General features: G+C 37.1%; 3 protein-coding genes and 1 long non-coding RNA gene across 9 annotated transcripts; 3 read left to right on the forward strand and 1 right to left on the reverse strand.

Moving 5' to 3' along the window:
* The first annotated feature begins 1,185 nt into the window (after positions 1 to 1,185).
* Positions 1,186 to 4,128, forward strand: LOC120002022 (lysosomal Pro-X carboxypeptidase-like). Its single transcript, XM_038850570.1, has 9 exons — positions 1,186 to 1,557; positions 1,719 to 1,905; positions 2,009 to 2,142; positions 2,256 to 2,368; positions 2,457 to 2,745; positions 3,287 to 3,439; positions 3,536 to 3,615; positions 3,748 to 3,797; positions 3,965 to 4,128. Exons 1-9 carry the CDS (start codon positions 1,186 to 1,188, stop codon positions 4,126 to 4,128), a joined length of 1,542 nt encoding a protein of 513 aa, XP_038706498.1.
* A 3,654-nt stretch (positions 4,129 to 7,782) lies between these two features.
* LOC120001247 (dof zinc finger protein DOF2.1-like) lies at positions 7,783 to 9,684 on the forward strand. Its single transcript, XM_038849472.1, has 2 exons — positions 7,783 to 8,061; positions 8,570 to 9,684. Exons 1-2 carry the CDS (start codon positions 8,038 to 8,040, stop codon positions 9,419 to 9,421), a joined length of 876 nt encoding a protein of 291 aa, XP_038705400.1. The 5' UTR covers positions 7,783 to 8,037; the 3' UTR covers positions 9,422 to 9,684.
* Positions 9,685 to 12,755: 3,071 nt separating this feature from the next.
* Positions 12,756 to 19,221, reverse strand: LOC120002974 (interactor of constitutive active ROPs 3-like). Of its 6 annotated transcripts, none has more exons than XM_038851853.1 (5): positions 19,125 to 19,221; positions 17,823 to 17,919; positions 15,555 to 15,726; positions 13,219 to 14,910; positions 12,756 to 13,142 (listed from the first exon to the last, which is right to left on the reverse strand). In XM_038851853.1, the coding sequence occupies exons 2-4, from the start codon at positions 17,840 to 17,842 to the stop codon at positions 13,231 to 13,233; spliced, it is 1,872 nt and encodes a 623-aa protein (XP_038707781.1). In that variant the 5' UTR covers positions 17,843 to 17,919; positions 19,125 to 19,221; the 3' UTR covers positions 12,756 to 13,142; positions 13,219 to 13,230. The 6 variants fall into 6 exon arrangements, with proteins under 6 accessions (XP_038707781.1, XP_038707784.1, XP_038707780.1 ...); XM_038851856.1 differs by having other exon boundaries at positions 15,555 to 15,723; positions 19,125 to 19,220; XM_038851852.1 differs by lacking the exon at positions 19,125 to 19,221 and adding an exon at positions 18,021 to 18,213 and having other exon boundaries at positions 17,823 to 17,915.
* A 2,330-nt stretch (positions 19,222 to 21,551) lies between these two features.
* Positions 21,552 to 22,265, forward strand: LOC120003072. The gene is made up of 2 exons (XR_005469253.1): positions 21,552 to 21,663; positions 21,957 to 22,265. It is a non-coding gene; the product is annotated as an uncharacterized LOC120003072 (long non-coding RNA).
* Positions 22,266 to 24,355: the final 2,090 nt, after the last annotated feature.

Consider the following 24,355-nt stretch of genomic DNA (forward strand, 5'->3'; position numbering starts at 1 on the left):
GTGCTGTGAGTGTGATGGCGTATACCGACCTGGCCTGGCCCGGCGGATGTATGCCCCCCCACTCAAGTATTATGCACTCTTGAGTCTTGGGCCTGTAAAGGCCTGTACTTATAATGTAACGAGAGTCTCCCTCCCCAACTACAATTTTCAAATTTCCATTAATTTTCCTTTTACAGATTTATTGCTATCAAATGTAGAATAATATACGCCGTTGTATAAAGCATTGCATCTTTAGTTGTCGCAAAATCTTATTGTATTACTCATTTCTATATAGCAGTAAATCAATATCGACAAAAAAAAAAAGGACTGAAGAAATGAAGCGCACAACAAAGGCAGAAATAAAGTCATGGAAAGGATTTGAAACACTGATCGGTAATACTAATTAATAGAACGATGTGCCAAGTGACTAGATCGGGGGAAGTTGCAAGGGCAACCACAAAAAATAGGACTGGTCAGAACAGCTGGAAACACCGTTGCTTAGAATCTGTCGAAGGTACGTTTCAACCACGCATAAAATCTTTCACTCTCTGGTGGACGGATCCAAATATTAGAACATTTGTTGGTGAGTCGGTGAATCTGATTTTTTAATACATGTAATTATGTTGTGAGTTTGATTGCTATTGAGCCCGTACATTAGACTACCATATATTTACTTGGCATAAGTAGTTTGCGGTCCATTACACGAGACTATGGATTCTAATGCACACTCTAATAGCTGCCGATTCAATGTCATAAAAATCATGGAATCATGATACATTTTTAGCACTTTATTTTGTTGAAAATCTAATTGATAACGTTTATTGATTTTTCCACCTGCAATGCGTAATAACAACCATTAAAAATTCCTCCTGAAAATCATACCATATTCCAAAAAAGAAACATCAAAAATTCAAAATAATGTGTTTGCCGAACAGAATTTATTGCCTACATTAGGACAACCGGACAACGTAATATGAACAAAGGAGGTACCCAATTTATTCCTACTTGGATTAGGCTTCGCATTCGTCGACAAAAGGAGCGATGGCGTCAAACCAGATGGAATTTCCAAGTTGAAAAAATAACAACTTCATTAGCTGGTGGATAGGGGGCTTTGTAGCGACATCTCCTAAGAAACTAACTTTATAAAGAAAAATGTATAACTGGTACAATTTCAATCACCCAATAAATCTGTTCACAATTTCCGAAATGAAAATCCCACGATCTTCTTGTCAATGGCTTCTATTGACCTTTGCAGTTGCGTTCTTAAGCAGTGTCTTTGCAGCACCTCTCCACACAAGGAAGCTAAAAGAAAGACCTTTTAGAAATGGTGAAATTGAGTCTAAAGCCCTCTCAGAGGGGTTTGATATATTTCATTATGGCCAAACACTTGATCACTTCAACTATAAACCTGGAAGCTATCGCAAATTTCGACAGAGATATGTGGTTAATAAAGAGTACTGGAAGGATGCAGATGCACCAGTTTTAGCATATCTTGGCGAAGAAGACTCATTAGATTCGAGTATTGGGTTGCTGACTAATCATGCTATGAATTTTGAAGCTTTTCAAGTGTACATAGAGGTAAGGAATTCTTATATATATTTCGAGCATCCATTCAAATGTTATCATATTTTAGACAGCATATATGTTAACTTTTCAAATTGTTTACCAAACCAAGCCCTTAACACGTTTGTAGTTGTAACTAATAAATTCTTTATTTTGAATTTGTTATTTTCCATTAGTATCGATACTATGGGGAATCAATTCCATTTGGATCAAAACAAATAGCTTTCAGAGACGCAACTACTCTTGGATATTTAAACTCTGCACAAGCTTTAGCAGATTATGCAGAAATTCTCATTCATATAAAGAAAACGTACCATGCTAAAAAATCTCCTATTATAGTTTTCGGGGCATCATATGGTGGAAGCAAGTAATTGTATAGTTTTCTTTTTTTTTATATCTATGTTTCTTTTATTGCACAAAGAAATTAAATATACTAACTCTTGTGTGTTTCTTTGGTTCTTCCTAGTGCTGGCTTCATGGTTCCGGTTAAAATATCCCCATATAGCTCTTGGAGCTCTAGCTTCCTCAGCTCCAATTCTCTACTTTGATGATATAACACCACAAAACGCATTTGCTTTGGTGGTATCGAATGATTTCAAGGTAATTAATTAAACAAGTTTAATTGTATTATATTATCCTAAATTTCTAAAAAAAAAATTATGTATTAAAGAATGTATGTCATGACTCATGAGATTGTATAGATATACATACAGGAGGTTAGTAGAGATTGTTATGAGACCATAAAACAATCTTGGTCCAAAATTAATGAAATTGCTGCTACACCCAATGGTCTATCACTTCTTAGCAAGAGATTCAAGACTTGCAGGTAACAGCATGATCTAGGTATCACTTTCTTTTGACTTATAAAGCCAAAGATATTTTAATTGAGAGTTCAAGTTTCATCAATATTGCAGAGACTTGAGACATTCTTCTGAGCTCAAGAGTTACTTATCGATAGTGTACACCAATGCTGCTAAAGATAGCTGGCCACGTGTGAAAATGATTTGTCAAAAAATTGATGAAACTCCTACGAAAGATGATATTCTTGACAAAATATATGCAACAGTTGTTGCTGTATCAGGGGAAGCAAAATGCTACGTGAATCCACCCCAAAGTGATTCTTATTCATCCAAGGCATGGAACTGGCAGGTAAATCAGTTGCCGCAAAGTGATTCTTATTCATCCAAGGCGTGGAACTGGCAGGTAATTCAGTTGTCGCTGAAGCTTATTAAGAAATTGCATCGGGGTGAGTCCGAGTTACATGACCCTAAATTATGATTTCTGGATATAAGTGGATGGGTGGTACTTCTACTCAAAAGTGATAGCTTGTGAGTTGGGTTCATCCAACTTGGTTATAAAGCTACGTACACCTATTTTTCCATGTGGGACTTGGGGTGTGCATTCTCCAACACTCCCCCACACGAGTCCCCTAAATTCATATCCAACTTGTGACACGAACACATGCTCAAAGGTGTTCATCCACTTGTCACGTACATTTGCGTGCTCAGATATGATGATACACTTGTCATGATCATGTTTGTGTACTCAGAAGTGGGAGGCCTCACATTTTTTTTTTTCACGCACCTCTTGTTGGAAACCAAATACACCTCCCCAACCTAGCTCCGATATTATATCAAGAAATTGTATTAGGGGTAAGCCCACATTAGATCCGCCTAAATATCATGGTCTGTTATGTTGATGTGGATCTTGGTAGTAATTAATATTGGTGTATCTATCTTTTCAGAGATGTAGTGAAGTGGTGATGCCTCGAGGCTATGGAGATGAAACCATGTTTGAGGCTGCCCCTTACAATGAAAATAATTTTATTAATATGTGCAAACGAAGGTATGGTGTGGGAGCTCGGCCACGTTGGGTCACTACCTATTACGGGGGTCACGTGAGTTTTTCTTTCAATAATAAATCACTTATTTTCTTTATGGCATTGATTGAATCATACATTACGCAATTATTATTGTCTTTATTTTTGAGTCAGGATATAAAATTGATTCTCAAAAGATTTGGCAGCAACATCATTTTCTCCAATGGGTTGAAAGACCCTTTTAGTGCCGGCGGGTAAGCATGCGACTTCTTCTTCTGTGCCTTTATTTCCATACAAAAAAAATACATATAGCTTAATTTATATTTAATGTATGTGTATACGTAGATTATCAAATTTAATATGCAATTCTTATATTATTATTGTAGGGTGTTAAAAGATATTTCGGATACAATTCGTGTTGTGAAGGCAGACTATGGTAATTTTACAAAATATCATGTTACGCCAGATCTTTTTCTTCAGTGTCTATTGTACGTAGCTTGATATTTGACTCAAATTTTAATGTAATTTGTTTTTAATTTATTATTATTGTGTTTCATTTAACCCTGCCGTTGCTCATTGGAAATCTCAACTCTGTCATTGCAGGGACCCATTGCCAAGACCTTCTCCCTATTAAAGATACTGATCCTGATTGGTTGGTAGCCATGAGAAAAGAAGAATTCCAAATAATTAAACAATGGATTGATCAGTACTACGAGGATCTTAAATCTTATAATCAAGTGGTTACTAAGAAAGAGAAAAATATATAACCTTATAATTAAGTGGTAATTAAAAACTAGTAAATGAATTGCTTGTTGAGACTTGAGAGTGTGTAAGATAATTCATAAAACCTTGATCCTGAAAACTTATTTAGAAAATTCAGCACAAAAGATGTGTGAAAAGGTGAAAGTAAATATCAAACTTTGCCTATATTTGATTTCTACATAATGGCACGAGAAAACATTACCTGGGGGAGCATCTGATTTCTCTCTATAACATATCCTAAGAAGCGTTATTATAGTTTTGTTTTCTTACCATCTACCTTTTCTATAGGGAAGTAACCTTTATCTATAAAACTAAAACTAGTCCTGCATGTTTTCTGACCAATCACTTCACCATTGACATTGAAAAATGAAAAATCTAGAAACCATACCTTATGAAAAAAGGATCACAATTAGGAAAAGAAAATTTTGAAAAACAGCCTAAGAAATCATACCTTATGAGACAAAATAAGTTATCTGTCTGGTCTAGCTTAATCAAAAGCAAAATAAACCGGAACCTTTTTGTCCAAATTGATCATCCAAATAGTATTGAACCTGAATATTAATAATGGGGATTTAAAAATATATATATATATTAATAAATGGAGACAACCCAAAAATGATTATTCATGAAAGTGAAGCCCACAATCTACAAGCGCCGAGTATGAATATTTCAATAAGTAAGCCGTGAAACTTGAGGCCCATACCCTTAACAGTGACCGAGTGACCTCACTTTGTGGGGACGGCCTAACATGATTATCCATGAATGTAAAGCCCACAATTGAGAAACAATGTCCAAGGCAGTAAAAACTGAGGCCCAGCCCATTATAAATTACCTCAATTTCGCTCACACAGTTGAGGACTGGCCTTCAACTTTAAAGTTTTAAGTTTTAACAGTCCTCAACATATATATAAAACGAACAAAATAAGCACTAAAATAATAATAAGAATATATATTTATTTATCTATTTAATAACATAATTATTGTTGTCTTGGAAGTTGTAAGTACAGTGTGGAGATATGCATTGATCACGTTGTGAGATCTTTCATACGTTACCAAACAAGAGCCAATTGGACTAATACCAATACCAATGAATAACGGATATTTGATTTGATTACGCCTCCGCCGTTGTTTGTCGTCTGTCCTTATCCGCATGCAGGACAAAACTAAATCCGTTACCAAACCTCAGCCATGACACTGACGTATGTATGTGTGTTGTATTTGTGCACCTTAGTCGTGCCTCGCGTGACCTCCATCATTTGTCCCACGTGTCACAAATAATCATATTGACTCACACGCGTGACAAACTAGTTTAGGATAGAATTCGGGTCAAATTCAATTTTAGATAATCGATCTAGTTTTTACAAAGAATAATTTTTTTTTTTGAAAACGTTCACACAATCGCACTTGACATAATGAACAACAATTCATTGAAAAATAGAATAAAACAATGAAGGATTATACTTTGCTTGACGAGGGAGGAGAAGGAATGATGGGGCCCAGTGTCCACCCTGATAAGGATCGAGACAGTGGGGCCACTTACTCTATATATTGTTTTCTTGGTGTTATTGCTTCTCTTCCTCGTAAACTGAAATATTCGTCTCGTAGCCGCATTCGCGAGTGCCACGTGTTCGGTCAGACATCTGGGTATCTCCACTTGGGTCCCACATCCCACCGTCCTTTCACTGATCGGTGTCCCTACTTGTTTTCTTGCTTGCCGAGTAGTTGCCGTAGCTTCGTCTTTTACTCGCCATACTCCTCATTTCCTCGTCCCGCTTTTTAGACTATATCCATCGAACGTTCAGACTTTGTTTGTGAATTTTTGTCTTTTTTATTGGTCAAAAATAATTAATTACATTAATAATTACAATAATTTAATACAAGTCAAAGACTAAGTGTAAACTCATGATGATATTAACCGGGACCTGGCTATTACAAGCATGCATGCATGTCTTTGTTACAGCTCTGGCTAGAACCAGCAGGTTTTGCAAACGTAAAATATATTAAGTAATCTCCTTCACGTATGGACCCCACCAGATTGAGAATCACATATTCCTTTCTTCACAAGAGATGATACCCCATATGTTACGCGGGCACAGGTTTCTATATGTCTACTTTTACTTTTTTTTCTCTCTTATTATTTCAGTGTCTTGCTGTGTTTTCTTTGACTGATCATTTTGACCAGTCAACATACTTGACCGATCCTTATGGATTATGATATGCTGCATGACCCCACCACAGTGTATGTGGGTACCAAAAAAAGTACTTGTACTGATTATTTTGATCATCAAATTCTAACCTAATAATTGCATGATTTCTTTGGTTTTTTTTTTCTTTCCTTATTTTTTGAAACAATGTGGAGGCAAAGCAAAAAACATATCATAGGATCCACAAGAAACAACAATTAATGGCATCTGTTTTTGTTTTTGTTTTCTTACTTTCTGACAGATGATGACAGTTTAGAATTTTGGTTGGTGAACATTGATTTTCCCGATACTACTCCAAGAATCTTGGTCCCGGAATGGGGATGGTCACAAGAATGAAAAAAAGCTAGCCATTTGCGAATATCTTCATTTGATTATTGGCTGATTATATATAATTTGTAATGAGTGGATTGCATGTGAATTGCAAATTGTTTTCTAATTTCTAGGTCCGCATAAGGTAGATTTCGATGATTCGATCCCAATCATTCATATTGCTTTATAAGGTCTAATAATGATATAGACGTCATTACAAAATCTTATATGCTAATGTGCCTAAAACCATGTTTCTTTTTATTAATTATGTGTTAGGTGTTGGCAATAATACTTTGTTTTTATGATGATGAAATAACAATCAATACTGATATATATACCTAATTGGAAGCAAAATGAGCATAGAAGAATGCTGGTGGTGGTGGTGGTTGTGACATATGAACTTTGAAGATGAGTGTGACTAGTCGAAAAAAAAAAATTGACAGCCAAAGCAAATTCCATGGTGGGCTATGGAAGATGAAGATCCTCTGTCACTGTCACCGGTGTTCCCTTGCCTGTCCCCAACACACATCACTATACGACTCCACATCACCCCAATTCCAAAACATGACAAAACTCAACAAAATTACGAAGCCCAATCAAATCATAACCTGGGCCACACCACTGACAATCTTAAAGCACTCGCACCATGCCTGTATCTTTACATGACTCCATACGCAGTTGTTCAAAGACCAAATCTCCGTTTCCCACACATATACATGAATAAATATTATATATATGTGTATGTGTGTGTGTGTATGGATTTATGTATGTATGTATGTATCTGTGACGGCCTTTTGTTGTTTTCCCGGAACACGAGGTTTGTGTTTTATATATATTGATGATGTAAGAAAGAGAGATTGAGAAAGAGATTAGTCGCAGAGGAATTGGCGATGAATATAATATAATATTATACAGGGAGGGAGAAGGTGGTGAGGGTCCACCCCAATAGTTGAATCCACGCGGGCGTGGGACCCACAAAAACTCTCTTATTGTGGGGGACGGTGGTCGTTGTTGTCTTTGGCTGGCTCTCAATATATATGAATGAATAATGATAATCGAGTCAGTTGTGTTTTATAACTTACTCGAATTTCCTTTTCAAGAGCAATTACTTCCTCTGCGTGCAATCCTAGCTTAAACTAACATGCATACATATACATATACATATATATATACATATACATATACATACACAATAAATCTCGATCGTCTCGTACGGGAAGTCATCATTACCTTCTCTCTCTCTTGGGATTGCTTTATATATGTCGTTGGGTGGGAGCTTTGTTTCTTCACTTTGCATGACTACTGCCTAGCAATCTCTCCCTCTCCCCTCTCTCTCCCAAACAAAAACAAAACTCTCTCAACTGATCAATAGAAGTGTTATAGCTTTTGATATTGTATGTAATGGATCCTAGTGGACAACACCAGGTGGGTTCACATAGATAAGTTAATTTGAAGTTTAATTTTTCACTAACGACATGTTTTTTGTTCCTTGTTTGTTCACTTTACTTTCTTTTCTTTAATTTCATTTTCCCTTTCATTGTTGGGTTCTGGGTCCAATCCAAACGGCTGTGATTTTAAAGACAAGATGGTTTGCTTTACAGTACGTACTTTTTGTGTGGTGTTCAGTTGATGGGATTAGTTTTTGTGTTTTGGGTTTCAAGGATAAGGGAGTCGAATTAGGGCATTGTTTTGTGTTCCTTCATGGGTATATGCCGCAGATTTAGGCTATTTGATTGCGGTTGTTTGCAAAATTCTAAGTGTTTTTGAGGTTTAATCCTATCTGAGAAAGCAAAACCTTGAAAAATTAGGTGACTTCAACCCTAAATCCTTTGGTTATAGAGTTTTCTTATGTGGGCATGTGCAAATTGTGAATTATTGATTTAATTTGCTGCAATTAATTTTCTTCTAATATCAACTTTGTTGTTCAATTCAGGAAATGCAGGCCAATTCACTGGAAAACATGTTGGTTTGCTCAAAAACACAGCAAGAGAGAAAGCCAAGACCACAACCAGAACAAGCACTCAAATGTCCAAGATGTGATTCTACCAACACCAAGTTCTGTTACTACAACAACTACAGCCTCTCTCAACCAAGGTACTTTTGCAAGTCATGCAGAAGGTACTGGACTAAAGGAGGAACGCTGAGAAATGTTCCAGTGGGTGGAGGGTGCAGGAAGAACAAGAGATCATCATCTTCATCATCAAAGAAATCTCAAGATCAACCACTCATCACAACCAATCCCAATAACCCACTCACCACATTCCCACTGAGATATGACCACAATGACCTAACTCTCGCATTTGCTAGGCTCCAAAAGCAGTCAAGTGGGTTTGATGAAACTGGTCTTTCTCTAATTGGAAACCCAATTGATCATGTTGTGGGAAACCCAACTAGCATTCACAATTCTGCTTCGACACCAGCATTTCTTGATGCACTTAGGAGTGGATTTCTTGACACCCAGAACAATTTTCAGAATTTTTATTATGGGTTTGGGAATGGAAGCTTGGGAGAGGTGGATAATAATTGTGGAGGAGTTAGTGGTGAAATGGGTAGTTTGCCTTATGAAGACATGAGTAGTGGAGCAACAACACCAGCAGTGACAATGAAGCAAGAGCTCTGCAATGGAAGAGAAAGTGACAGCAGTAGGGTCTTGTGGGGGTTCCCATGGCAGCTCAATGAAGCTAACAACAATAACATTAATGGTGATCTTGATTCAGGAAGAGAGAGCTGGAATGGACTTGGTACTTCAACTTGGCATGGATTAATTAACAGCCCCTTAATGTAGACTTAATTAAAACTCTCAGTTTTTAATCTCTTGATGAGTATTGTGTTAGTGGAGAATCTGATTCCACTTGAATCAACTATGTTTCAAATTGTTTCTTTTCTTTTTTTGGGTTCAAGTTTCCTTTATTGGTTTATAAACTAATGAAAAACCCTCGATTTGTTTCTGTTTTGGAGAAAAATAGTGAAGGATTGAGAGTGCTATTTCATGGTTTTTGCAGTCTGAACTCTCTGAACATGTTGAAAGAAGATTGTTGCAGGACCTGTGTTTGTTTGTTGGAATGGGTGTGGCGTTTTCAAGATATTCTATCATGATTGCTTTCTTATTTTCATGTAGATTTCTCAGAATATAAAATTGGGGTGGTTAGTATATTGTTATAATTATACCATAATGGATTAGAGATCTCAGTACGGATTTTGTTCTCTTAGCAGACAAAATCTAAGGTAAGATTTGGGCGTGACAGAATGTTCATTGATATATTCAAACATCGCTGCTGTTGCTACAATACAATAATATATATTGGGAGAAGAGTTAGAAATCTAGACTTGGAAGCTGAAGATAGAGACGGTCATTGACGATTCTTATGAAACCAAGGAGAGTCGTCGGTATTCAGTAACCAATTTCAACATTATTTCCAGTTAATTTCACACCAGAAACCGAGAAGGGTGTGAAACAAGACATTTTTTTCTGAAATTTGTGCATCATCTTTTGGTGGGCCTATCTATTTGGGCCGCTCTGTTCTCAACTTATTTGTCCTTCATTGATATATTATTGTATTCTCCATATCATTAAAAATCTCTAAGGTTGAAACTATCTTCACCTTCAGTTGAATAATTAAAATAATTTGGTGCGTCCTTGTTATAATATGCTAGTAGTACATGACTACATGGGTATAGTGATATTTAGTCTAAATTTTAAAAAACAAGATTTGGGTGAAATGGACTAGATTGAAAATGATTGATTATATTGTCTTGTAACCCAATGACCCAGACAAAAATCACACAAAAAAATTTGATTGACAGTTCAAATCTTTGTGATAAAACCGAATGTCAATTAAGTACCAATCATTGAATAACATTCGATATCTTACTCTTCAAAGACATGTCGCTTCACTTGTTCTATCCTACAAACGTAAATCTGTAAAACCCATTGGAGAAGGCATCATATGACCTAATATTTCATTAAAGAAACAATTAATTAGTAATTACATGTAATAAAGATGATACATAGCTCGCCTAATATAGATAAATGGCCTTTGTTTTCGACCAAGGATCGACGTCAAGTCATCAACTTCCATTTAAAATAGTGGTTGCCATAAGGGATCAGTGGCTGGGTAGTGAATATTTATTCTAAACCCCAAAAACTCTGAGCAACACCGTTCTGCGCGTTCTTAAATCACAAGGGAGAGAGAGAGTTCCATGGATTACCATCGGCAGCAGCAGCGACGGGGACTGGTGCAGCAGTTGAAAATATAAAGGAGCGACCCCTTCATTGTATGAATTGCTTCCATCTTTCGCTGTTCGTATTTCATTTAGAAAATGGTATCAATAGTTGTTTTCATATATCACATGACCAGGGAAACCCAGTCCCTGGAGGCCATAAAGTAACGACTAATAAGGAATTTCCTAAAAAGTTAAAACATAGGTCAGCAAACCAATGAAATGAGAGGATTTATCAATTTTGAGTTTTGACAACCAAAGGAAGTGCAAGTTCACGTCAGTGAAGAGGGAGTATCAATGATATTCTAACAGTAATGAAAAGGAGCTGTCAATGCAATTCTAATTACTAAATTATATATTGACAATAAAATGACTTACTGTTTCAAATATAAACATAAAAGATGTGTATCAAGCTATAATATCTTTGGGAGGAGGGGATTATTGAAAAAAAGGTACTATCTCTTGGAAATATGTTTTGGTATTGAGCTCTAGGAAGTCTATGTGAGCCTAAAGCTTTTCTTTGTCGTGCTGTTCTCTTGGTTTCTAAAAATACCGCAGCCACAATAAGGAGGCTTGCCTCATGCTTTTTGCCAGATCGATTGGTTAATTTCTTTGCCAATCCAACAGTACTACAAGGGAAAAGCACACACTAAGCTACCTGCAAGCTATAAATCCACCATGGCAGCCTGCAGCCTTGCTCAGAGTGCCAACGCATATATCAACATCTTTTTCGCAGTTGAACTCTTCAGCCACTCCACCTCCTTTTTCTCCACACACAAATGTCCCATGAGCCTGGAAACTCAGCAAGTCGTAGTTTCATCATCATTTATAGAATATTCTTAAATAAATAAAGGTGAAGGGAAAGAAAATATTGTTTGTAGATGCTCTTGTTTTAGTTAATAATGCACCATCAAAAAATTTAGTTCAAAGTTTGAAACGTTGAGGCACACTCAGACTAAGAAGCACCAGAACCACACTATATGAAGAAAGATTATCATGAACCAGTTTAAATAACAGATTCAAGAGATACTTACTTTGCTTTAGGTTAATGTACTACTCACTGATTTAGAGCCATTTTGACATAATATAGAAGTGCATATGGTGTCTCGTATGACTGTAAAATGCTCCTAGGGTTAAGGAAAGTTCTATAGGTCTGTTATATCTCCAAATGTTTCATGGCATGGAATGCAGTGCTACTGATAAGTTAACTCCCGGTATAGGGAGCTCCAATTTTTGACTCAAATTATTTACCAAAACCCATGTTAAATCATCAATTAAAATGTGTGATTGAGTGTTTTCGTGTTCATAATGCTAGAATACAATTTTTTATTTTTTTCTAAATACTATTTTTTTTTTCTAAATACTAATTTTACACCATAAACCTTAAATCTTATACTCTAAACCCTAAAAACTAAAAAATAAACCATAAACTCTAAACCTTAAAATTTAAACCCTAATTCCTAACTCATAAACTCTAATATGTTATTTTCAGAAAAAAATAATGATTTAACATGAATTTTGATAGAGAATTGGAGCCAACAATTAGAGCCCTCCCAAGCAGCCCTTGGCGAAGTAAGCTCTCAAAGATGGAGATGCGAAGTCCGGGACTGCTCCTAAAAATTTATATTTCCGGGCCTTACTTCTTGGGCCTTAATAATCGTTTTAGACTTATGAGAAAATAACCATCCTGTTTCCTGCGGCCCAAGCCCAACTTTGTTGATATTAATTTGCCAGGCAGAGTTAGCAATTTTGTTTTACTCACTGCTCAAGAGTGTAGAGCAGTATTATTTGCATCTTTACGCAGCAACGAAGATCAATGGGGAAGCAGGCTCCGTAGTTGCGGGCCTTGCGGCCACACAATGGTAAAAATTCACAACATTGCATGGCTTGTAGAAGACTCATACAACACTAACCACCTTCAACGATTCCAGTACTTCTAGAAATTCCCTGATTAACAAAAACAGATTTACAAAGCCAGAAATACCCAATTTTCATGAAGATCCAAAGACCTTGCAAATAACAAAATCATTCCACGGCCGAGTACTACGTTTCTTACAGTAGCGTGGACGAATTAACCAAGCGGCCTTACTAAATACTAAGTATGTCTTATGCCAAGAACATAGAGATTCATCACATCATTCCTGGCTTGATAGTTAATACAAAGAGAAGCCTGATATTACAATCCATAGCACTATAGCAGGCGGAAGAGTAATCATATACTAACAACTGCAGTCGCACCACTACCAAAATCCTCGACGACTCAGCTGCTCCAGTCACCCCTGTACCTGCTCAAACAAGGAGAAAATGGGTTATTAAAGAAAAGATAGATTAAGATAATTTTAGTGAAGTTGATTAACATGCCTCGAGGTGCTTCTACTTATGTGGCTTCTTCCACAGCACTCCAATCTTCTTTAGCATGTTTCCATTTTTCTTCTTCAGCAAATCATCATCCATGTCTTCGTCATAGGAAGGGCTTATCTTTCCCAAAACAGGATTATAATTGCTCTCCAACGACCCAGTTCTATCCGTAAACTTGCCATTATTCCCTGCTGAAAGCATGGCAGCAGCGGCCTCCGCTGCCTTCCTCCACTGGTCAGATTGCACCTTTAGCCTTCTCAACTCTGCTTCCATTTCAGAATTTGCTGCTTGTGCTGCATCAAGCTGCTCAAACACCCTTGCGGCCTTTCTGTTACTCTTATCCGCCTCTTCCATCGCAACACCAAGTTTTGTGAGCGCCTCCCTCTCTGCAGCCCTTGCTGCCTCTACTTCTACGACCACCTTGTCCTTGACTTTAACTCCTTCCTGTTCTCTTCTACTGATTTCCTTCTTCAGCGATGCATTTTCCTCTGATATGTTCTGCAACTCTGTCTTCTTGTCCACCAGACTCGCCTTCAAATCTCCAATATGTTCATTTAGTTTTTTAAGTTCATTTTCAACCTCAAATTCTCTCTTGTATGAAAGGCTATTCTTGATCTTCATATTCAAGCCTTCATTTTCTTCTGAAATGCCCTGCAATTCAGTTTCTTTGTCCATCAAGTCTGCCTTCAAATCCTCAATATCAGCCTTCAATTTCTCCAGTTGCTTCTCCAGTTCAGCCTCTCTTAGACTTGATTCAGATTTTACTTGGTCTACTAGTTCATAAGCCTTTTTTACCTGCACTGTGCTCTGAACTTGTTCTTCGTCACATTTAACCTCAGCAGCTCGCAGGGCAGACCTTAACCGCGCCACCTCAGACTTCAAAGAAAAGAGTTCTGAATCCTGTTGTTCTGATTCATCCATACTTCGGGACTCTTCAGTTCCACGCTCAATACTTTTATCAGCTATAGATTTTTGCGAGTGGGCGCTGCTAGCATTAAGTAGGTCCCTTTCGAGTTTGCCAATAAGTCCTTCCAATAAGTTCACACGTGTTCTTGATTTTTCTAACTTTGAAATGACTATGTTGTGATCTTCAAGAGTCTTCATGCCATCTGACCTGAGTGTCTCCACAGTTTTTTTGGCATCTTCCAATTGCAGCAGAGTTTCATTGGCCAATGCTTTGGCCTGTGTTTCTGATTCCTTACTATTGCTTAGCTGGTTTTTCATGCCTTCAACAATTGAAAGAGTTTCCACGAGCTTCCCTTTCAAGCTCTGGAGCTCCAACTGTCTTGATTCAGCATGTTTGGTCTGTAGAGCCTCAGATTCAGCTACCATTTCAAGCTGGAAATTAAGCTGCTGGATCTCATTGGTGGCAGCAGCCAAGGCAGCTGAGTCAACTGAGTGCTGCTTCTGAACAATCTCAAGCTGAGACTGCCAAGCACCATCCTGTTCTTGCGAGATCCTTCGAAGCTCTACAACATGAGCCTGCTCAGAAGCAGACAGCTTGTGTAGCTCCTTCTGGGACTCTTCTAACTCTACAGACATGGCTGACAGTTGCTTTTTGTAGTCTTCGGCCTCTTGCTGAGCTTCCTTCTTCCATGATTCAGACAAATTTAACTGGACTTTCACCTTCTTCAGCTCCTCCTGAAGTTGGGAAACCTGAGACTCCAACTCAGATATTCTGCTAGGACGCTTCCTCTGAAGACCAAAGAAAAAGACCAAAAAATGTCAATAATTTCTTGCTGGTCGAGACTGCACCACTTTTTGAATACGCAAAAAACGGCAAAAGCATCTGTGTAACTATCCTAGATCTGAAAATACGATGCTAATTGATAAGATATCACAAAAAGACAACACCATGGCCGATGATTTTAAAAAATATAAGAATCTGCTAGAGGAGAATAGGTGCCAATTTTTGACTGATTCTGCTTGCCCCTGCCTTTGGAAAGGCTCATGGAACACAAACATCTGTATTACTAATTCTAACAAAATGAGGAAAGCAGGAATAGGTACTCTAAGGGTGATTTCCTTTGCATATGCATCACATATTACAAATGACAAAAGTGAAGAGGTGGTGCAACTTAAGACGAAGGAAGTAACTGTAGAGGCACTATAATAAACTAAATATAAGTATGAGAGATGTGCATAATATGAGATGGGACATGAGATCTTCATCAATTCATATTGAAATCGGAAATCCACAGAGTAGCAAATATATTATGACTAAAAGAAAGCTCTAGGCGAATGCTGCCTTCCACCCAGAGAAAGCTCAAACACAATCTTTTGGCATATCTTAAAATTCTGCGCACTATTAAGATTGATGCATTCTAGAGATGAAGTACCTCAGAAACCGGGCTTCTTGGTGACCTACGCTCAACAACTTTAGGGCTCCTTTCCTTTGGAGTCCTCGTTTGACTATAGGAAGATGAAGAGTCAGACTCTAGTGCAGTTGGCTTCAGTTGGCGAACAGGTTGTGGTGAAACCTTTTGAGGCACTTCTGAGGAGCCACTTCTGCTATCAAAATCAGTAAAATAAGTCAGACATACATATAAAGCACATTCAAAGACTATCCTGAAAGTGTGTATTTATACATCATCCCTGTGTTCCAGTGAACAAGCATATCTCTTAAAAAAGGTGCATAAATTCAGCAGAGTTTTGCTCTAAATTTGCCACTTGGTGAAGATATTTTGTGTTTGTGGTGAATAATTCACTTCATCAATCATGGTCACCAAGGGGCCTCATGAAGTTAAGGTAAAATATGAAACAAATTGCTGAATCATTGCTCTAAAAGTCGGAGAAAGAAACTTGAGTTCAAGCCTCTTACCACAAGAAATGGCCTCAACTATAGCTGGACAGTGATAGTCGTATCAATTCATTGATCATTAATACACATAACCCAAAACCATATGAAACTAACCATCACTGGCCCAAGCAGTAAAGCCTCAATCCAGTATTCAGGGGTGGCTAAAACCAGATGTGAAGAATGAAATCTAGAGTGTTAGAGAAGTGAAAGGATCTATATTTTTCACTATATCTTGATTGTGTACAACATGCCTTTATATAGGCGTTAGAAAGGAAAAGTAAGAAAAATAATGTCAATAAAGTAAATCAAAGATGTTGATATCTTTGACAAATTCAAAGATTTTGTTGATTTGTCAAAGATATCATTGATATTTTGTAGATATCTTTGACAAATTCAAAGATTTTGTTCATTTGTCAAAGATATCAAAGATTTTGTTGATATCTTTGACATCCCCCCTCAAACTCAAGTTGGTGCAGTAGAAGTAAGCTTGAGTTTGGAAACTAAGTCTCTGAAACGACCTGGCAGGAGTGGCTTGGTGAAAAGATCAGCAGGTTGGTCAAGAGTGGATATTGTCAAAGATAAATTTCAAAGATATCAAAGATTTTGTTGATATCGTTGACAGAATTGAATATAAAGAAACCAACAAACCGAGAAGCCAAAAAAGGAGCAGTCCAGCGACACGCACCAAAACCCAAACACTAAAGGATGGGGATCCAGCTCAGAGAATCGAGGCTACCAAAAAGCAAGAAAAAATCCACATGGGAACCCAAGAGAGCAGACAAAGGAACACCAAGACTGCACGCAGAAATCCGGAATGGGACCAAAGAGGGCAAATAGTAAGATTAACAGCAGCAAAACTCCGAGAAGGGACCCATCTCTAGAGAAGCCTTAAAAACGCAGTAAAAGGACTCCAAGAGAGGACCGAGATCTTAGCACCAAGAGCGATGGTAGAAACAGTAGGGAAAAGCAGCCAGAAACATGGACACCACCATACGGCAGCAGGAGGCCAAAGGAACGAACTGCGAGGAACCATGCTCAAACTGATGAAAAGGCAGAAGAAGCAATCGGGTCTAGCTAGGGGCCCGAGCAAAGGAGTACCCCTGGAAAAGCACGACTAACGGCGGAAGGAGCACCGCCACGGAGGACACCAAAACTCAAGAAAAGAGAAGAACATCTCAAAGGAGACCGCAACCGACTGGGGACGGACCCAAAACCAAGATCCCACCTAAGGAGTGTTGGACCAATGCTGTAATAATATGTGTTGTATCAATGGTAGTACGTACACTACTCTGGAGTGCCTCAACAGGAGTGGCTCCGATACCATGTTAGAGAAGTGAAAGGATCTATATTTTTCACTATATCTTGATTGTGTACAACATGCCTTTATATAGGCGTTAGAAAGGAAAAGTAAGAAAAATAATGTCAATAAAGTAAATCAAAGATGTTGATATCTTTGACAAATTCAAAGATTTTGTTGATTTGTCAAAGATATCATTGATATTTTGTTGATATCTTTGACAAATTCAAAGATTTTGTTCATTTGTCAAAGATATCAAAGATTTTGTTGATATCTTTGACATAGAGAAAACAAGAGAGGCCTCAACAACCAGATCATTTAGTAGGGCAACGATGTTCAACAAAAACGGAAAAACCTTTACTTTCTATCTGTTTTTAAACTCAACCAACAAATTATATGCATTAACAGGCGTGGTTAATTTGCTTAAATAATGGATATACTTCTTCGATGTTACCAAAAAAGGCACCATGAAAGAAAATAGAATAGTCATTAAAGGGCACAAGAAGTTACCTTCCTTTTGGAGTCTGCATAATTTCACTACCTTTCGAGCCACAAATTTAAAAATGGAGATATTTGAGCTTCAGTAGCTACTCCACTTCAATGCTGCCTGACACTAAGGCATTTACCAAATCAGAGAATACCAAAGAATCCAATGACCAATGAATATGAATGTGAGAAAATAAATGAAATCACGAAAAACAGATGAACCTTAACATCATATGGATAAGCAGCAATCAAGGCAGAAACTACACTGCTCCTTAACTATTCATATAAAGTGTATTGTATGTCGAAACCCAGTGAGAAGTCAGTTTACTCTCAACTTTTAAACAAATAGTTCTTAGGAAATCTTCATCTTCACCATCCAATGCCTTGAACAGTTCGACCATACTCAAGAGTCAATACCTACTATTGGAGCCAAGAGGAACCAACATTATCAATCCAAAGTCGAAATTACGACAATGCCCCCACTCAGACCCTAAAATCACTTCCAGAAAGGGGCAATTTTGCAATATAAAAATAAGGGAGAAATTTCCTGCCTTCAGTTTTGCCGTGAAATGAGGGAACATTAAATAATGTGGGGCTCTATGGATTTTTTTTAAAAGTTTAACACCATATGAGGATGCTTTCCCGTTTTCAAAACCACTCAAATACCTCTCATTTTGTCTGACCCTACAGCAATCCGTTTGTTTCCACGGAATTGGTCCAAAAGAAAATTTCTCTCGGAGAAAATTGAAGAGGAAGCTTTTTCCAAGGAAACAAACAGAATATTTCAGACAAAAAAAAATTACAAAGTAACGAAGAATATTGACCAGTTACCGACTCAAGTAGAGATCTAAAGCAGAAGGGAGAGAACTGTAACGAATATAACATAAAACGAAAAATGTGTGAAAAGCAAGCAACTAAAGGCACTCTTTTATTCAAGACCGACTTTCTGAGATTCGATTTTTCCATCTTTGGAGTGACAAAAGTCACAACACCATTAATAGCTGCAAGTTTAAAGCTTTGGAGGCCAAAACCCAGAAACGACTGATGAAGTTAAGACAAAAAAATTTCTTTCACGAATAGTATTCTTTTAAAAACTGAAAAGCATACAATTTTGGATTTTGCAGCCACTACCTAGTTTAACCCGAATAGCATAAACACAAAATGTAGCAAAAACCTTTTATTTGGTTGCAGAGAAAATATCAACAGCAAAGCCAGAAAATGTGAATAAACTGGCGGCAAAGAAAATGATCCTTTTCTCACATTTTCTCGGAAGCCAAACAAGAGAATGGGGAATAATAGAGAGGCACATTGTGTGTGAAATCTAACCTTGAAAACAGAGAGACAAATTGGAAGATGTGCTGTGCAGCTTCTGGTATTTGTTTTTTTCGTCGTCTGTGCAGTTCCCGAGGCTTTCGCCAACAGTGATACGTATTTCTGTATGGAGTCAGGGGTCAGTGGAGAAGGAGATATGGATATCTATACAAAACGTAGAGAGTACAGATTTGTCGTATCATGTGCGGCATTAAATTAATTTCAACCAGGGTTTTAGGTCCGCATCGGAGTCGATAAATAATAATATCCCCATCAAGTCACTAACTACGGATCAACGACGTCGTTTTTCTTTGCGAAGGTTAGTGTGTTGATTATTATTTTAATGGGTGTGGGAGTCTGGGAGACTAACAAATATGGTTTATTTATCTACTATAGCTTTTTTTGGGTTTTTTTAGTTGGTCCAAAATAAATCATCCAATTGAAAGAAACTACTTTTAATTCTCCATATTAAGACCTCACAACTTGTATGATGCTTGACAAGGGACCATCCATCGATGCATTTGGAGGTGTATGGTGAGCCAAAAACACGCATGTATTTTCTTGATAAATGGGAAATTTTGCCTTGTTCAATTTGTCAATGTGTGATTTCTAAGGAAGTCATAGTTTGGGAGTTATGCTGATAATATTTCACCGATTGATTTTAATGAGACAATGATATTTTGGGGCTTTTTTTTTTCTTTGTTTTTGAATGCAACAAAGTTTCCATGGAAGTGGAGAGTAGAGTAATACATTATTAATGTGATGGAATTGGAAATTAGCATTTTGCCCAATATGTCAATTGTACATGCATTAGCTTCAAGAAATTGTACTTCATCAAATACCCCAATCAAATAAAATGTTGGTCAAATTAACAGTTCAAATTTTATAATAAAAACATTTTAAACATATGAAAATAAAACGAAATTCAAACGATTCTTCTTCTCATTATTTTTTTTGAAAATGGCGATTTCATTGTGTTAGGAGATTAATCTTTTAATGTCTTTGAAATGGCGGTGTTTCATGTTTTACTTGTTTGGCTTCTCACGTGGCTCAATTGACAAATTACTTTGCTGCACCTTCTCTATGCGGCATCGTTTTGTTTGTTTTTTGCCCGTTGCTTGATAAGACTAGCCACTGCTGGTTGATAAGACTAGCCTCTGTTTTCTTTTCTTCTCTACTGGTCCTTGTGACCGTTTGTTCTGTCAGTAGCTTATATAGCTTCAACGACTTATTTTGTAAGCAAGTTTTTGATAAATGAAACTTCCCCTCTCTTCTTTCAAGTCTTGCAAAATTTAAGCCTCTTAATTTCAAAACAATTTTATGGTATCAGAGGTTCAGGTTTACTCAAGAGGATCTTGGAGAAAAAGAAATCAAAATCAAATGGCAGAACTAAATCCTTCTGCAAGCTTACCTGTTGTTCAAGAATCTCTTATTGAAAACTCACAAAATGCCCACCCTTCCTTTCAACATTTGAGTCAGACAACAAACCCTTTTAGAAACCCATTTTATCTTACCCACTCTGATTTCACTTCAAATCTGATCTCACTTACGTTGACTGGAGGGAATTTTCACTTGTGGAGCAATCATTTGGTGACGGCTCTCAAAGCGAGAAACAAGATGAGTTTCATCGACGGTACTCTTCAGATGCCAGAGACCGATCATCCAACGTTTCAAGACTGGGAACAATGTGATAGCCTGGTAAGAACCTGGATTACAAATTGTGTATCGCAGGATATAATGATAAGTGTTTCAACAGCAAGGACTGCCTATGAATTGTGGACAGATCTCAAGAATAGGTATTCATCGGCTAATCCTACAAGGGATTTTGAGCTGGCTCGCTTGATTTCCAACATTAAACAGGGCACTTCCACAGTCACAGAGTATTATGCGAGGATTAAGGCGTTGTGGGATGAACTTTACCAGTATAAAGAGGTGGCATCGTGCAAATGTGGCAAATGTACCTGTAGTGTTGGGAAGACAGTGATGATGCAGCAGAACAAGGATAAACTAATCCAATTTTTGATGGGGTTGGATGATTCATATGAACATGTCATTAATCAGATATTATTAATGGATCCACTTCCTGAAGTCAGCAAAGCCTTTGCTCAAGTGGGACAATTGGAGAGAAAATCAACAGTTAATCAAGTCAAGAAACAAATTTCTGTCCAGAAGGACAAGCAGGAGCCAATGGCAATGCAGGTATGCAACAAGAACACATTCGTTGGATCAAAGGACTTCAAGGGAGGCAAGAAATTCCAAGCAGACAAGGAGAAATTGTTCTGTAAGTATTGCAAGAAAACTAACCACACGATTGACAAATGTTTTAAGTTGGTGGGGTATCCTTCTGAGAGTGAGAATCCAGCAAAGAGGCAAAGACAAGGAGGTGAATGGAAGAACCACAATGTGAATCATGTGGACTCCAATGCGAAAAATTCTCAATCTTCTTCCTTGCAAATGTCTGGTGACCAATGTCAACAACTTTTGGCATACTTGAAGGCTAACATGACTGGAACGGATCTCTCAAACCACCAAGCATCTGTGTCAACCGTGGGAGGTAAAATTAATTTAAAGTCAACATGGATTATAGATACATGAGCATCTAGTCATGTTGTGTGCATTGTTGATTATTTTCATAGTTATAGAAAATTGAATAATGCCTACGTGACTTTACCTGATGGTCAAAAATGCAAGATAGATTACATAGGAGATATTAAACTAGGCAATGGTATAATCTTGACAGAAGTATTATGTGTTCAAAAATTTAACTTCAATCTAATCTCTGCAAGCAAGATAGTATCAAATCCGAAGTATAAGCTGATCTTTTCCCATAATTCATGTGAATTGCAGGATACAATCACATTAATGAAGAATGGGATGGGAATCATGCATGAAGGATTGTACTACTTGCTTGAAGAGTTGAAGCCTTGTAGAAGAACATTAGCTAGTATCAACTCTGTCAAATCAAGTTTTTTGTGGCACAATAGGCTAGGACATCCTTCATCTAGAATTTCAGAAATGTTGCCTTCAACTATTTTGTGTAAAAACTGTCAAAATTGTGATGTATGCCCCCTAGCTAAGATGAAGAGAAAAAGTTTTTGTACTAGCCAGAGCAAGAGCACAAGAATCTTTGAATTAGTGCATTTTGACATTTGGGGACCTAATGGTGTAATTTCTATTGATGGATATAAATATTTCTTGACTATAGTTGATGATTTTAGTAGAACAACATGGGTGATATTGATGAAAAGTAAAGCTGAAGTAAGGAACAATATTGAATATTTCAATGGCTATGTCAAGAATCAATTTAAAACTAGCATTCAAATTGTTAGAACAGATAATGGTGTGGAATTCAATATGACAGAATTTTATAGAAGAGAAGGAATAATACACCAAAAGAGTTGTCCTTATACACCACAACAAAATGGGGTGGTGGAAAGGAAACACCAACACATACTTAATGTTGGTAGAGCTCTTAGATTACAATCTAAGCTTCCAGAAATTTATTGGAGTTATTGCATAATGACTGCTGTTTATTTAATAAACAGATTGCCATCCAGAATACTAGACAAGAAAAGCCCCTATCAGATTTTATACAATAAGGAACCTGATTATGATGTTCTTAGAGTGTTTGGGTGTTTAGGATATGCAAAGATACTTAAACCTCAGAGTTCTAAGTTTAATTCTAGAGCTAGGGCCTGTGTTTTTCTAGGATATCCAACAAATGTAAAGGGATATAAACTCATGGATTTAGAGACTAAAGAAATTATCATATCAAGGGATGTTGAGTTTCATGAGGATAAATATCCTTTCAAGGATACTGAAGTTGAGAAATTGAATGCACAGATTGAAGATGAGGCAATTGTGGATATAAGCACTGATATAGACATAGATGAGCAGAATCAGATTCAAAATTTAAAAAGGAATAGAAAACCTCCAGCTTATCTTGATAATTATGAATGTAGTGTTTCTGGAAATTTCGGTCAAAACATAATATCTTATAGTCATTTTTTGGCAGCCACTACCACTCATCTTGAACCTAAAAGCTACCTTCAAGCTTCACAATCACCTCATTGGTGCGTAGCTATGCAAAATGAATTAAATGCCTTGAATGAGAATAATACATGGTCTCTGGTGAAACTTCCAGTTGGAAGAAAAGCCATAGGGTCTAAATGGATTTACAAAATAAAGTACAATCAAGATGGTTCAATAGAGAGATACAAGGCTAGACTTGTAGCTCAAGGATTCAATCAAAAACTTGGTTTTGATTACCAAGAAACATTTGCACCTGTCATTAAAATGGTGACAGTTAGGATTTTTTTTGCTTTGGCTTCAATGAATAATTGGATAGTTCATCATATGGATGTGCATAATGCTTTTTTGAATGGAGATTTGAATGAAGATGTTTACATGAAAATGCCACCAGGATATGAAATGCAGAAATCTGATTATGTTTGCAAACTTAATAAATCTTTGTATGGATTAAAGCAAGCATCAAGACAATGGAATTCAAAATGTAAAGAAGCATTGCTTAAATTTGGTTTTATTCAATCAAGGTGTGACTATTCTTTATTTGTTTACACTAAGAATACTTCTATTGTGTTATTGTTACTTTATGTGGATGATATGGCTATTGGTGGAAATGACATGTCATTGATAAAAGAAATCAAGAAATACATTGCATCTTGTTTCAAGATAAAAGATTTGGGTGAGTTAAAGTACTTCCTAGGTCTGGAAATTAATAGAACTAAAAATGGCATGACTGTATGTCAAAACAAATATGTTGTGGATTTGCTTGTTGAAACTAACTTCAGGGATTGCAAAGCTATTGATTCCCCTATGGATACAAACTCAAAGCTGCTTGCTGATCAAGGGGATGCTCTTCAAGATCCTATGGTGTACAGGAGACTTGTTGGGAAATTGATGTACCTGACCATCACCAGACCAGACATCTCTTACACAGTCAATACTCTAAGTCAGTTTATGAGGTCTCCTTCTGATCAACACCTCAAGGCTGCTCAAAGGGTTCTTCGATATTTAAAGTCTTCTCCTAGCAAAGGACTTTATTTCCCATGTGACAACAATGCAGATATTCAGGCTTATTGTGATTCAGATTGGGCCTCTTGTCCCAATTCCAGGAGGTCTATTACAGGATATGTTGTCATGCTGGGAAATGCCTTGGTAGCTTGGAGATCAAAGAAACAACAGACCATTTCTAGATCATCGGCTGAAGCGGAGTATAGATCTAT

Source organism: Tripterygium wilfordii, chromosome 7, assembly GCF_013401445.1.
Source record: "Tripterygium wilfordii isolate XIE 37 chromosome 7, ASM1340144v1, whole genome shotgun sequence".
In the NCBI taxonomy this organism is placed as follows: Eukaryota; Viridiplantae; Streptophyta; class Magnoliopsida; order Celastrales; family Celastraceae; genus Tripterygium; species Tripterygium wilfordii.

Coding starts and splice junctions, on each gene's coding strand:
- LOC120001247 (XM_038849472.1), top strand. CDS start 8,038: ATGGATCCTAGTGGACAACACCAG. Junction 8,062..8,569: donor ATCCTAGTGGACAACACCAG/GTGGGTTCACAT, acceptor TGTTCAATTCAG/GAAATGCAGGCCAATTCACT.
- LOC120002974 (XM_038851853.1), bottom strand. CDS start 17,842: ATGCAGACTCCAAAAGGAAG. Junction 15,727..17,822: donor ATGCAGACTCCAAAAGGAAG/GTAACTTCTTGT, acceptor TGATTTTGATAG/CAGAAGTGGCTCCTCAGAAG. Junction 14,911..15,554: donor CAAGAAGCCCGGTTTCTGAG/GTACTTCATCTC, acceptor TTTGGTCTTCAG/AGGAAGCGTCCTAGCAGAAT.
- LOC120002022 (XM_038850570.1), top strand. CDS start 1,186: ATGAAAATCCCACGATCTTCTTGTCAATGGCTTCTATTGACCTTTGCA. Junction 1,906..2,008: donor CGGGGCATCATATGGTGGAA/GCAAGTAATTGT, acceptor GGTTCTTCCTAG/TGCTGGCTTCATGGTTCCGG. Junction 3,440..3,535: donor CTACCTATTACGGGGGTCAC/GTGAGTTTTTCT, acceptor TTTTTGAGTCAG/GATATAAAATTGATTCTCAA.